Source organism: Cebidichthys violaceus, unplaced genomic scaffold (assembly GCF_023349555.1).
Source record: "Cebidichthys violaceus isolate CVI_PGR_0920_01 unplaced genomic scaffold, fCebVio1.0.p SCAF_8, whole genome shotgun sequence".
Taxonomy (NCBI): domain Eukaryota; kingdom Metazoa; phylum Chordata; class Actinopteri; order Perciformes; family Stichaeidae; genus Cebidichthys; species Cebidichthys violaceus.
In genome coordinates, this window is record NW_027176964.1 from 9,252,687 (window position 1) to 9,266,610 (window position 13,924).

The 13,924-nt window shown below is 42.7% G+C and overlaps 1 protein-coding gene across 2 annotated transcripts in view; it reads left to right on the forward strand.

Annotated features, from left to right (window-relative positions):
* The window catches only part of gpc5c (glypican 5c), a 91,181-nt gene that overhangs the window by 26,783 nt on the left and 50,474 nt on the right, over positions 1-13,924 (forward strand). Inside the window, exons 4-6 of one of the 2 annotated variants that reach the window (XM_068701494.1) lie at positions 9,727-9,890; positions 11,112-11,168; positions 11,830-11,952. In XM_068701494.1, the coding sequence (XP_068557595.1) occupies positions 9,727-9,890; positions 11,112-11,168; positions 11,830-11,952 (344 nt within the window). The remainder of the gene's footprint in view (positions 1-9,726; positions 9,891-11,111; positions 11,169-11,829; positions 11,953-13,924) is intronic. The other variant, XM_068701496.1, reaches the window with a different exon arrangement.

Below are 13,924 nucleotides of genomic sequence, written 5' to 3' on the forward strand. Positions count from 1 at the left end.
AGAGCAGTTTATATGCAGGTCTACCTTATCCGCTTGTTGGTTTTACCCCAGCTTCTCATTACAGTCTTATGGAGGAATGATAATAGCAGCCTGGGCCTGTAGATAATGGAAACAAGGGCCAGTGGCATGACTGGAAGCTTTCCATTCACCACGGCGGCACCTCAACAGACTGCAGGGGCTTACATTCCTTTACTCCATCCCACAATAAGATAGAATAGGAATATCATCGGTGTGAAAACTAACTTTTTATTTTGCTTTCCCAATCCCATCTCTGCAACCTTGTGTTTTATATGATGCAATATGATAATATACAGTAAACCATGTGTACCACCAGATATTTCTGCCATACTGTTAATACGGCCATTGTGGGCAATGTAGAAAATAAACAGTCTACCAATATGTTTTCCAGAAGCTGTAAATAAATTAATATAAACGGGAAGGACATTTAAGTATTCATAACTGTATGCTTAAAATGTATGACCACTTAACACTTAAATCAATTCGACGTAAAGATTACAAGCATTAATAAAGAGCTAATAAAGAGCTAAGTTAAAGACATTACATGCCCTTACAGATAGATCAAGATTTTTTTTTTATCGTTACTAATCTGTTAATGTTTAAATGAGTTCTCCCCAGATGATTTAAGTGAGGAAGACCAGAGGAAATAAAGTAACCAGATGTTTGTCAGAATTACTGAGAAAACTACTTTAGGCAATAACATAGCTGAATACTAATAACGTCTTACCAGTTATCATTGTGAAAGTTCAAGGACAGTTTTAACGTTGATCAGTTCCATATTGTATCATTGTGTTGACATGCAATGTGATGTGTAATTGAATTAACGTTTTACATTTTGTACTTGAGATACAGTCTGACACCAGCTGCTGAGCCCACCTCTGGAGGTCACCTTACCTAAAAGGATTAGCTACGCAGCCTCAAGCCTTTGCATACAGTGTGCTTTTTGTATCTAATATTTGAGGCCGTTAGCAGAATGGAGCTGACGCAAAATGCGCTCATGGCCAATCTATACGCTTAGCCCATCTTTCTGAGTTGGGTGCGCCTTTGGCACGGTGTCTAACCCTCAAGCTGACTGACTTACTCAGCAGTCCATTAGCTAATGATGGAGGGCGGGGGAGGGGGGGGGAGGGGGGGTGCAGCCTTTCTTCTCCTCAGCCACCCATGTGCCTCTTTTCCAGCTCCTCTTCCCTCTTTTAGCGTTTGCCTTGCTGCTGATAATACGCTGCAGCCCTCAACACCACAAGCAAAATCCTGCATTTCTGGAAAAAAGGCAAGTTGTAAAAATGAGCAATCGCCATGCCGATTGATTGCTGGGCCAACACATTTGGATGTGAACACAAAGCAGTGGTCCTTAGTATATTGTTTTTCCTCTGTAAGCCATGACTGGGGATTGGTGGAATCATATAATTATATAAATGATGTAATTTCTCAGATGTGCAGTTGATTATAAGGTGATGAAATGTTCACAGAGAGGGGGAGACCAAATGATGTGGGGCTTTCCTTCAGAGCACGCGGTCTGCTTCTCAGATTGACTGTTTCACACGGGCGGTAGAGAGAAGACAAGGAAAAGAAAAGAGGATTGACAAGAGTACAAATATGCTGATGTTTATGATACTAAAAAATATCAAAGCTCGTATCCATAAGTCTTCGTCACACTGATCACAGTCTGTCACTAGATGAATTAAATCTGAATTTGATTTGAGCGGTGAATTTAAATTGTGACGGAGAACGTGCCGTGACATGATGAGGAGTTTGTGCCTCCTGTTTGTTATCTAATAAATCAGAACACCTCATTATGTAATATTGCTTCTGTCCACTTTAAGGAGTTTCAGTATCACACAAACCTTCTCTGGGATTGTTGATTAGGTTCTTTTTGACCATTTGTTTCTAGATAATGGTTCATCTATATTAAATGTGGTGTTCTTAGGAAAACATACCACCATTGCGTCAGCACCCCCTGACCACATGGTCTTTTTCCTCTTCTGTGAGCACTCTAATGTTTTAAATAGCCCCTTCCATCCCCTGTGCGTCCTCATGTTCCCAACATCCTCACTTGATGCCTGGATGCACGCTGGCCTTCTGTTTCCTCACCTTCAAACGGGAGCTTGCTGGCGTTCTAACATCATGCAAGTGCTGCTGTGAAGTTAACCCGAATCTGTGTTATGATTTTCGCGGTAGTTGCGGGTTCACTGGAAGCCTTCAAATGGACACGTGGACTCTCAAAGTTTCTGTCCGCCGGCTCCTTTTCTTCGCTTGTGCGCGTCTTGATCCACCATAACGTAGACACAGACGAGATGAACTCACTTGAACTTCCTCTGTCTCTTGTCTTTTTTTTCCCCTCCATCTCTGCGGTGCAACACCACTTGAATCCTCCGAGACATGTCGCCACATTTTGCGTCTGTAATTCTCGCGAATTTGTTTACGAGGATGGACGAACGTTGTAAACAAACTCCAAAGCGACACCCATATTTACAAGGGGCCTCTCATTTTTTAGATCATCTGCGAGCGATTTAATCAGTGTAAACAAGCCTCAATGTGGAGAGTGAAATTCAATGTTCTCTTCCCCCCAATTGGAATCTCAAGGACTTTTCCCCGTGATATACGAGGGCCTGAGTCTCTCTTTAATTAGCACTGACATCATTCGGATAAGAGGGGTGACAAACAGACGGGGAGGGGACTGATTGACAGAGACTGCAGAGTGAAGACTGCCGAGAAAGATGGAGGCAAAGTGATTTAGAAAGAATAAAGGGAGACCTTAAATAGATGGCGAAGAACAATTGGCGAGGAGAGAGAGAGAAAACAAGCCAAGTGGGGAAGAGTAATGTTGTAAATCAGCGACACTCTCTCGCTCAAGGCCAAGTGGAAGGCTGTCGCTATTCGCTTAGGGGGGCGTTTTGTATGCTGAATGTTTTTATAGTCTATTCAGACCGTTTTAGTATTTGATTAAAAGCTACAACACATTATTATCTTCAGGGTACATCATGTTTACAGATCCAAACACATTAATTCATTCTTTTGTATTCAGTAATTAATTAGTTGATTAGGAATTTATTTGTTTTTTCCAGTTCATATGACCACACATCTGTCCATGATGCAGCTTTTCTTTAATTTGACTTATAATCACCAGCTTTTATCTTTCCAAACCAAAAGAACTGAAGTATATATGAAAAGAATTAAGGACGGCATTAGTTCAATTGCCTCTCGACCCTGAATAGGATAATGGGTAATGGATGGATGGATTAGTTAAATTATTTACAGTGTTCACAGCTTAACATTCATACTTAACAGTACCTGTTACCTTGTGCATCATGTATTGTATAATCTCAGTGCTTGACAGAAGAATTTCTGACTATACTTTTTTTCTACTTTTAGTCTAGTATAATAAAAAAATATATTTACTCAATCACAAGTGAGTTATTGATGAGCAGTTCCATTAAAAATTGTAGTCAGGCTGCAAGAGATCTTTTTTATTCTCTATGTAAGAGCCAAAACGTTTCTCGTCTAAAGAGAGGATGTAGGGCTGATTAAAGCTTTCATCACCTGAAACATTGCCCTCTAACTTGAATGGGTGCATGAATAAAAAGACCTGTTTTTGTATCATCCTTGAGTCACACAAATGCGACAACTGCTTTCTGTCCGTCACTCAAGACTCGCTGTCATCAACAGGTCTAATCACTACCCATACCTTGTGAATTAATGCAATTTATGTAGCTATGTATAAGAAACTCATCTATTAATTTATGTATTAAAATGTATGTAAATAACCAGCTCTACACACGGCTAAATCTTCATCGTTTACAGTGAAACCCTCTCATTGTGGATAATCAGCATTTCACAGAGTCTCTACCCAAAACCGCTTTACATCTTTGGGAACCCAGGCATGTTATTATATCCAAGTAGACTGTACAGTTACCTTGCTGTCTATATTACAGATGAAAAATTTGAATTATACTGTCCTAGCCATGTGCTGACCGCTGTTTGAGGTCATTATGGTCTGATTAAACTCAACACCTTGAAGCCTACATCTGTCTCTTTGTGTGGTTAAACATAAAACACAGCCTGATAGTGTTGCTGAGGGAGGAGAGACACTTCCTTATTCCCTTAACCCACCCAGATTTTCCCAGATGGTCCAGGGTTTGGACTGGCAACTTTCCAGGCACAAGCTTGCTTCCTTAACCTCAAGGCCTCCACCACAACACTGCATTCTGGTAGTCACGTTAGTGCGTAAATAAAGGGCCAAAGCCTTTTTAGCTAGCTTAAACCTTGCTATGCATATAAACATGGTTATTCTTTGATGACACTATGTTGTGAACAAAGTGTCCATTCAGGTAATTGTGGCCTTTTTTGGTCATTTGGATGGGACAAAAGCAGACATACCTGAAAGACTGCATGTGTAACACTACATCTAAGGTTGTTGAGGATTTTTTCTCACATTAACATGATGAAAAATGCACTTTGTGAAAATAGAAACGTTAAGCCTTCTCCTCGCAACTAGCAGGCCCTCCCTTTCTACTGTATGTTCATGTGTCGCAATTAGGAATGGAAATTGTTACTTGTAAAAACATAATTATCAAGATACCCGACGGCAAAAAGTCCAGTCATCTGAAACGTAATTGATGCCTTGTTTTTTTTGGGAGAAAACACCATAAACAACCATGGTGCCAAAGTATCAAGGATCTTCCTGTGCGGTGGACTAGAGAGCCCACCAGAATGTGAACCGCTACTCATGTTGCTACTTGGCTACTGATTGCATTTTTTCTTTTTCTTTTTTTTCTCCTTTAGTTGGGAACCGCAATGCAGTAAATACCAATAAAGCTAATTGTGTTTGCTCTCTTTTCTGCTCTTTCATTCCGTCGCTTTTTTTTTCAGCCTGGTAGTTGGTTACTTTACATAACTCTCATAGAAACCAGTGACATTCACCCTAAAGGTGGTCACTAAACAGGCACCTCTGTGTTGTGTGATGTCTCTTCTCTGACTCTGTCAGTGCATCATGTATCTAAACCCAAATAGAAGAAGGGCGCTGTTGACGCTTTTGATTTCAGTATGTTATACCGTGCACTTATGGGAATTTAATTTTATTCCCTAATGTTTTGCTGGTTAGGGGATATTTCATGGTTATGAGATGTCTTGAGATGACAGGGACTGTGGTTTGGATAACAAATGTAAGCAGCAGTCCCGAGAGCTATTCCCAAGGATATGAATGAAAACGGAGACAATTTGCAAGTATGAGCTTTTTGCCGTTATGAATTGATAAAATGTACACTTGAACCATATTAACACAAATGTACAGCACTGAGACAGTGCAAGCAATGATCTTGAAGCAAATTGCTGGGATTCATTTCCACAAATACAACTAATGGCACAAACCAGTGGTCTGCATTTCTCTGGGCAGTTTAGGCCATTCACCCTTATGAGTCATAACTGTGATCCATGAAAACAATCCCTAAAGATAGGTTGAAAAGTGGATTGATTTAGCTAAGGTCAGGAACTATTATACAACACAATCTCAGTATGTGACTGTTCTGTATCTTGAATGTTATGAATTTCTGATCTCTAGAAAGAACATTTAGTCGTTGTTCACTTTGACGGAGCTGACAGATGTGCTTCTGTTCCAAGAGTTAAACAGTGTGTAGCATTAGGCGAGCAGATCGTATGTGTGTCTGCACATTTAGCACACAAACTATGTAAAAGTGGAAGAGAGGGGTTCTTCACTGACCAAACAAGCCCTTTTCATCCCACAATGCAATATGCCTGAGGTGACTGGGGGGCTGAGAAAGTTCCCTCAGCTTTACTGGGTAATCCCTTGATAAATAAACTGGGAAGACAAGACCACCGCTGCTATCTGTAAACCAATACTCCCCTAGAGGAGGGATGGCCCTGGGCTTGGCTAGCTCTGAGCCGATGATATGTGCATCAGGCGCGGATACACACGGCACTTTTGAGCTGAACACGTTGAAATAGATCCTGCTCCACACATTTATGGTCAAAATAAATGATTTGGTTTGAGTGGAATAATGTCTAGTCTACTAGTATGCAAACCAGTAAAAGACTCGTAGTAAAAACAGTGATCCGTCCTGGTTCCAGCAGTAGAAATCAAATCTCATTGGCTAGCTCAAATACACATAGAATGCATGCCTCGTATTTCCCTGAAGTCCTTCCATGTGGACTACACACATCCCAAAAAATCTGCCCCCCTCCACCAGACTCTGTCCTCAGGCAATCATATGAGGAATGCTCAGCAAAATAGCTGAAATTGTGAAGGTATAACAAGGACAAACAGGTGCTCCCCCCCCTCCCCCCCCCACACACACACACACACACACACACACACACACATGCAAAACCAAATACTCATGCTGTGCCCGAATGGGATTTTCATTCTCACGCCATCATCAGGTCAGGAGATAATTGATTTATGGCAGAGGTTCTAACCCATGTTATTGTTCAACCTGTTGTGTGATTGGCCCTGAGGAGTATGTGGTGACAAGATCCAACCTATAAGAGCACGTCTCCATTTCTCCAGAGGATCCATGACGAGGACGCTGTTTATTTCCCCTACGGTGACTTTGTGTTCTGTTTATGCTGTTGTATGCTTAGTTAGGCATAAGAATGTTTTGCGTCAGCGTTTTTTGTTTTGAAACGTTGGCCTAGGTTCAATCCTTTCCGGCCTCTCCAAAAGTAGCTCTGTGGTTTGTTTTTTAAGAAATATTGGGGTAATACAAACAGAACTGTGGGTGACCTCCTCTTGATGTCCATATTTTACACGGATGTTTACATTTTTTGTCTTTGGAGAATAGCAAAGAGTCACACAAAGGCAGGTGAGAAATGGCACTGGATTTAATGAAAAGTTCAGTCTGCCTCTTTGAGGAGTTCACAATGACGGGATTAGATCCTGTCTCAATCCTCCGTTTTTTCACCACTGCAGAGAAATGATAACCTGAAGCTCTGACCTTTTTGGGATGTTTTTCATGTCCTGAATTGAACCAATCGACTTAATAAGCGTCTTAAAATGTATTTAAAACTTAATGTATGTAGGTTCCTGCTCTTTTAAACTATTTGTGTCGTACTATATGTAATAATAGATTTTTGATTATAGTGGATCATCATATATGTATCATCATATATGTTTAGATTTGCTAAAGTTCATTTAGCACAGGGCCCAAATCAATGAAAAGAAGAATATCATAATAATAATATATAATAATATTATATACAAACACATTATTTCTTCAACACTATTTCCTTTCCTATAACAAAAACAACAATAACTATTATTACTAACTAGTAATTGTAAATCATAAAAGGACTTGTACTTGTATAGCGCCTTTCTAGTCGTCCGACTACTCAAAGTGCTTTTACACAACATGTCACACTCGTTCACACATTTCACTTCACCTGCTCATCACTCCCTCCCCTAGCGCAGCCTGCCAGCTTCACCGCGTTCATACAAACAGACGCACAGCACTGTAGACCTCCCAAACGCTGTAGTCTGGAAATGATGTCATGGGACTGTATGTTGTCTCAAATATCTGTTCTGAATCTCTGGAATTTATGTCATAGAAATGCTCAATAATGAAGAGGCATATGGTTCAATTCAGTCTGCCATATTGGCTAAGTACTTAATGTTGCATGCTTACATTGTAAAATGAATCAGCTTTGACATTTATAGCTTCGCTGCTTCTTGGAATTATCAGACTTTTTACTGAGTCACTTTGTTTTGTTGCCACAAACACTAGTGTGCTTGCCAGTGTTAATAATGCCGGATTGAGCAATGTTGAAAGCCCTGGCCTAATCAACAAAACACTGAACTGTTAATGTTAGAATATCCTTGTTTGCTATTACCCTTGCTCAGATACACTTAATTTGGCAAACCTCATTTCAATAAACAACCCATTTCACAGGTTCACAATTTACAATTGTTCTAATAAATGTCTGATTACGTCATTTTGTGCAGACGGTACATGCAGCACATGCAAATAGCATGTGACTTAGTATGTTGAGAGGGCTCCATGGCTAAAAAAACAGTTGCTATGTTCTGTCTTTTCTCGCCGCCACAATGTAATGTGTGTGTGGCATTATTGCATGTGTGTGTGTGTGTGTGTGGCTATGGCCATGTGTGGCTGTGGGCCGCTCTACCACATGTGAGCATGTTTTATTGGTCTGGAGGGAGTTAAGGTTAATGCAATAAAACAACCTTCCCCGTGCCCAACGTCTGCCTTCAGAGAGAATTTAGGACTGAGAATGTGGTCAGAAAAAGAAAGGAGAGAAAGGCCAGAGTGAGGGGTGAAGTGCAAACGGTGCAACGATGATGAAAAATGTTCAGGTGGCTGGTTATGTTGCTAGTTATGAAAGCGCCTCCTGAGCCATTGACAATTCCACTGCCCCGGGAATAGCTGCCTGCTATGTGAAAACCTCCATTTAAACTCCCATTTATAAGGCACACAAGATAGCTGACCTGCCTCACCCCCGGAGGGAAAGTGTATTTTTAGCAGGCTGGCAAAACACATTTTGTGACCGTTAACACATATTTCAGCTGCTTCCAGACTTGCTTATGCAAACTCTTCCCAGCATGTGGACAGACACACCCCTTCAAACAACCATTTAAACACAGATGCTTGCCAGCTCCTTCCCAATTTAAGTTTATGTATCTGTTTGTGCATTCCATTGTTTTTGCCCCCCCCCCACGAGCTGCCCTTAACACTCGCATTGCTGTGTGAGGCAAGTTTGCATAATTGCTTTGAGGTGTTTGCTAGTAGGGGATGTCCAGAGCGGATCAGCAGGATTAGCATCCTGAGTCGACCACTGTATTGCTTAATAGGATGATTTCACAGAGAACATGACCATGCTCTAATTCAAAACAGTTAATTATCAAAAGTATCCTTGGTCAAGGAAGCAATTCTGTTCTTGTGCATACTGTACAGTATGTATCAAAAAATCACTAATAATTGTCGCTGCTTCTTACTGTAAGGATTCCCTTTCTGAATCAGTGATGGATAAGTGGTGCTGTTGAATATCACTTAGTCCTGTTGGACGTCCTTACACGGTACAATGACTCATCCCTCGAGACAAAAGCAGCGTATATACATCGGTTGCTGTACTCAGTCGGTGTGTACAAGAGCCATTACGCTCCGTCTGTCTGGCTAATTGAGGACCACTTAATAACACTGGCCGCAGGCTTTTAAGCCAATGAGATGTCATTGATTTTACTTCTCGGGTTTTCAAGCACACGCCCCCTTCATTCCTATGACCCCGCTGTCACCGCTGCCGGCTTTAATAGCCACTGGAGACACTCGCCATCGTTGCCAACCGTGCGCACGTGCGCTCACCTCCATGAGGTAGTGGAATGTTTTACATTCACTGTCAGCCCTCACGGCAATAACTCACTCATCACGCCATTTTCTTTCATCACATCCCCTCCCTTCACGCCCACCGTTTTCCCATGTTGTCCGTTACTCCCAACTTCTCTGCCCCATAATTCTTTTCGCCTCTCTTCAACCCGCAATCATTCAACTGCAGTGTAGTCATTCCTCATTTCAAATTGATGGCAACATCACTCTGGGAACAAAAACTTATTTTAGTTTGTATGCTTTCAACTGCGCAGGTGTCAATTGGTGGTTTTATGGAAGTCCCCCTGCCGCTCCACCCCTGCTGTTATATGTTTTCCTGAGCTCAACAGGTGTGTGTCTGTTTGCTCTATCCTCCCCACAGGTGGACAAGGTGTGTGGCCTGTCTACTGGTGAGCCTACAAGCATGCAGCCTACCAGCCCAGAGGTCACAACCTCGACCGTGACCTCCTCCTCTCTTCCTCCATCTGCCGCCCCGTCCCAGCCTCTACCAGAGCAGTGGCTGGGGCAGTTGGCCCACTTAAGGAGGTAAGACAAAGCATTGAAAAACTGAATTAGGATTAATTCAGTTACTTTCCAAAGTTTGATGCCGCCATGTTGTAATTTAGAATTCCAAAATGCAAAAAAAAATTTGACTGCAGATTTGTTTTGCTTGTTAAATTAGTTAGATTGCTAAATGGTCAGCTGGATGAAAAGTAATTTTAAATTAAATGAACACTGGTCAGGTCTGTGTGACATAGCCTGAGGGGGTTGGCCATTGTCTGTTCACAGCTGCCATCACTTCTCTTTTCTTCATATGGTTAGTTGGACACAACACACACCCACGCACACATAGTATGTAAATGTAGTGCCTGGCACTAAAGTCCATGCCCTCCACCTGGCCTCTGAGGCAGCCATCCTGTGCCCACAGCAGCTGGCACTGGTGTGCCAGGAGAGGGGGAGTGTGGGGGAGATTAATCGCGACGGACCAACAATTTCCTGTTTACCCAGACGGCCATACCACCAACTCTGCACACCAGCCGGGCCTGAGCTTAAATAGCACCACAGACGAAAACACACAGACACACACACACACACACACACACACACACTCTCGCAGCGTTGCCTGCCTGACCTTGTACAAACCATGAATCACTGTGCTGATGCCAGCCTTAGCTGACAGGTCTGGCCTGGCACTGCCACCACCATTCATGGCAACACAATCCAGCTCCCCACCTGCTGCCAGCCCTGACCAGAGCACATGTGAGCGCTGGCCACTTCAGAAACGCGGCAGCACCCACCGTAGTAAAGAGAGAACAGTGTGCCGCTGAAAAATATGAAACGTGACACAGTAAAGCAACATTTATGTTTCGCTTTAATGGGGAAAAATATGAATGTAGGAGCTCAGCAGAACTTTCTTTGGCCTTCCTTTTGAATATGTAACTGTGTTTGGACATGTGCAGATGTTTGCTTGGGTGTTTGTTTATTGATTTAACATATACATTACATACCTATATCTGTTTCATTGTTGGTGTGGTGTGGGGAGAAAGGGTTATTGATTTACGTGTGGTGTGGCTAGTCTCTGCATGTGCATGATTAATAACTCTCTTCCAGGGTTGACTGACTATCTTTTTCTCCCTCCTCCCCATGTGTCTTGTCTTGTCATCCTTTTGTTTCTTTTTGTCCTTCTCTCACGCCCCACCTTTCACATCCCCGCATCCTCCTTGCTTGCAACAATCTCCCCTGGACTCCAACTCCCATCATTCCCAGCTCGTTCCCCCTGAAACCCTCCAAGAACAATAAACATAGTCTGAGAACACTCTCTAGGTAAGCATGAACCCAGGGGATGTATTACTCTCCCTCTCTCACACACTCTCCCATATTGGGACTCGCATACATACCTGTCACATTTCATCACCATTGATTGTCTTTTGGGGCGACCGATACATTTTTCATGTCTCACAAAAACCAACCCGCGTTAATGTCGCCTTTGGTTGTCGAACACGGTCTCCTGACTCAGCACATGACCTCCCATGACCCCCTGCGGTTTTTGCTCTGCCTCATGGGTGGCATCAATGTGTGTCCGATCAAAATGTTATGTCATTGTTTTGCTGGAGAGGACGGCGTTTATATCGACAACATGTGTCAGGAGATCTGATGAAGCAAGCACTTTACGGCACAGCATAATTGAGAAAAATGTGCTGACTTAGGGAAGTGGTCACATTCAAAGCCGCTCATTTTCCTGCCGCCAACAATATCGTCACGTGTATTTATCACGTGCATGTATTGTTGAATGGAATGCAGATACGGTTGGTGGTATGGTACCAAAGTACCGAGTAGCGTGTCCAGCAACCACACCAAATTCATGGCCACAATCACGCAACACATTTCTCAATATATTATATTTCTATCTATTTTTAATCTGACTTGAGGCCTGTTTTAAAATCGCTCTGTGTCCTTTCCCCGATGTGTCCTTTGTTTCCCTTAGGGAGTTCTTGATGTACCTGCAGCGCTACAAGTCTTTCTTTGCCGCGCTGCCAGAGATGTTGTGCGAAGGGGAGAACGTAGTTGACGACTCCACGTGCTGGAGCGGCGACGACGTGGTGGAGAGGTAAGAGTGTTCAGTCCCTTAACCCCTCCATTCACTGTAAACTTGAGATTGTGGAAAGTAAATACTTGACACACAGAGATCATTCTCTCCTGGACAATCACATTACTGATGTAACTTGCTTTTACTATTTTTTTTAGCTAAAATTGTCAGATTTTTGATATCATCCCCTTCAGCTGGCTCTTTATTGACTTGTACATCCCAAATCGATTTTCTTTTCAGATTTAAAAAGACCAGCAAGGATTGATTTTGGTATTTTGACTTGCGCTGCTGTGACAGCAGTTTGTTCCCTGTAATGAGGCAACTTTTTGTATCTTGTTACTTTGCCATGGCTAGTTGTTGCATAAAAACATTTCTTCTGACAGCACTTGCGAACTTTCATTTTCTCTAAATGAGTAGATGCATCCTCTCAAACAGGTCATCCAGATTCCCCTGATATTGATTTACTCTAATACCTAATGCTTTGAAAAGTACAAGTTATTAATACATTCAGATTTTAGAAAAAGGTTACAAACCCTCTGCGTATTTGTTTGTGTGCTTGTGTTAGATAATGTCAGTCTGTGAGCCAGTGTGGCTGGCTGTTGTTAATCAATGGGGAAATAAGGAAGCCATTAAATCCATCTCCACATTGAGTGAATGCAGGCAGAACAAATAGTTGCTACACTCTCCTGTGTATTATGTTGATGAGCTGCTATCTGTGCCGTTCTCCCTTTTCCCACTCCATTCTCTTTCTTATATTCATGAGGTTTTTTATTTTGTGCTGAGTTATAGGTGTGGCCCTAGAACTCTTTTCTTGCTTATGGTTTTGGGTGCATCTCTCAGAGACTGCAGTACTTACTCTCTGTCTCTGTCTGTGTGTGTCTGTGTCTGTGTGTGTGTGTGTGTGTGTGTGTGTGTGTGTGTGTGTGTGTGTGTGTGTGTGTGTGTGTGGTTATGGTTATGTGCTTTCTCAGTCCGCATGAGAAGAACAGAGAATTGATGCAGATGACTGAGCCAATGCGAGTCTGTAACTGATTCCCCCTGCTGGATCCGTTTCTTAAACCCTCCAGAAGCTCGGTCCACAATTATGACAAGGTTATGCTCTCCTTCTCCTGCGGTGGCCCTAAAGTGGCTCCCGTTACCATGGCAACCTCAGCTCTTGGCACTGCCAGCATTGGCCCTTTCAGAGGAAAACGGAGGTCCGGGGATGCCTTTTTCCCCGCGATCCGCCCTGAGAGTTTGTCAGATCCTTTGGCCCGTGTCCGTTTTGCTTGATTAAGCCATACATTATGCTTTACATGAGTACATGGGAAAACATTAGGCATATGAACAGATGTCTCTGATTCCAAAAAGACCCTTTGATTAAACTCAGTGGTTGGCAAAAGCAATGTTCATGAATAAGTTAGGCTTTAATTAGCTTAGAAGCAGTTAGCTTTCAAAATGTTCTTCTCTTCTCTTCGTGTCCTGGCTCGGTACTCTCCTACCCTTCATCACTGCAGAGGATCTGCCAGTGGCTGAGACATGTTGAGCAGACCAAGCATTCATCAGGGCCTGTCACATTGTGTCAGCACACAAAGTACAGCAGCCAGCCCGTGTGTGCTAGGTCCATGATCAGGAGCATGTGGGCTAGTAAACGGAGGGCGAGGCAACCAGTCAGCGCACTAGAACACAAGAAATCTCCAATCTTGTCAAGATACGGCTTCTTTTGTCGGTATTCAAAAAGCAGTTCTTTATTTCTGCACCCTGTTTGCGTGTAAGGGAGTGTGTGCCACTTTTTCGACAGTGCTAATGGGTTGTAACGGTGTGTTATCACACACTCCCTTGGTGAGAGCCAGGCCTTTGCTTGTGGTGTCAAGTGTTCTTAGGCTGAATGAGAAAAGAGTACCCGACTGAGACATTTGGCACCACTCATAAACTGCTCGGATTGGCCTGTGGCTATTCAGCAAACCTCTTCCACTGTATCTGACTCTGCTGGCATGTATTCGAGAGAGAAAGA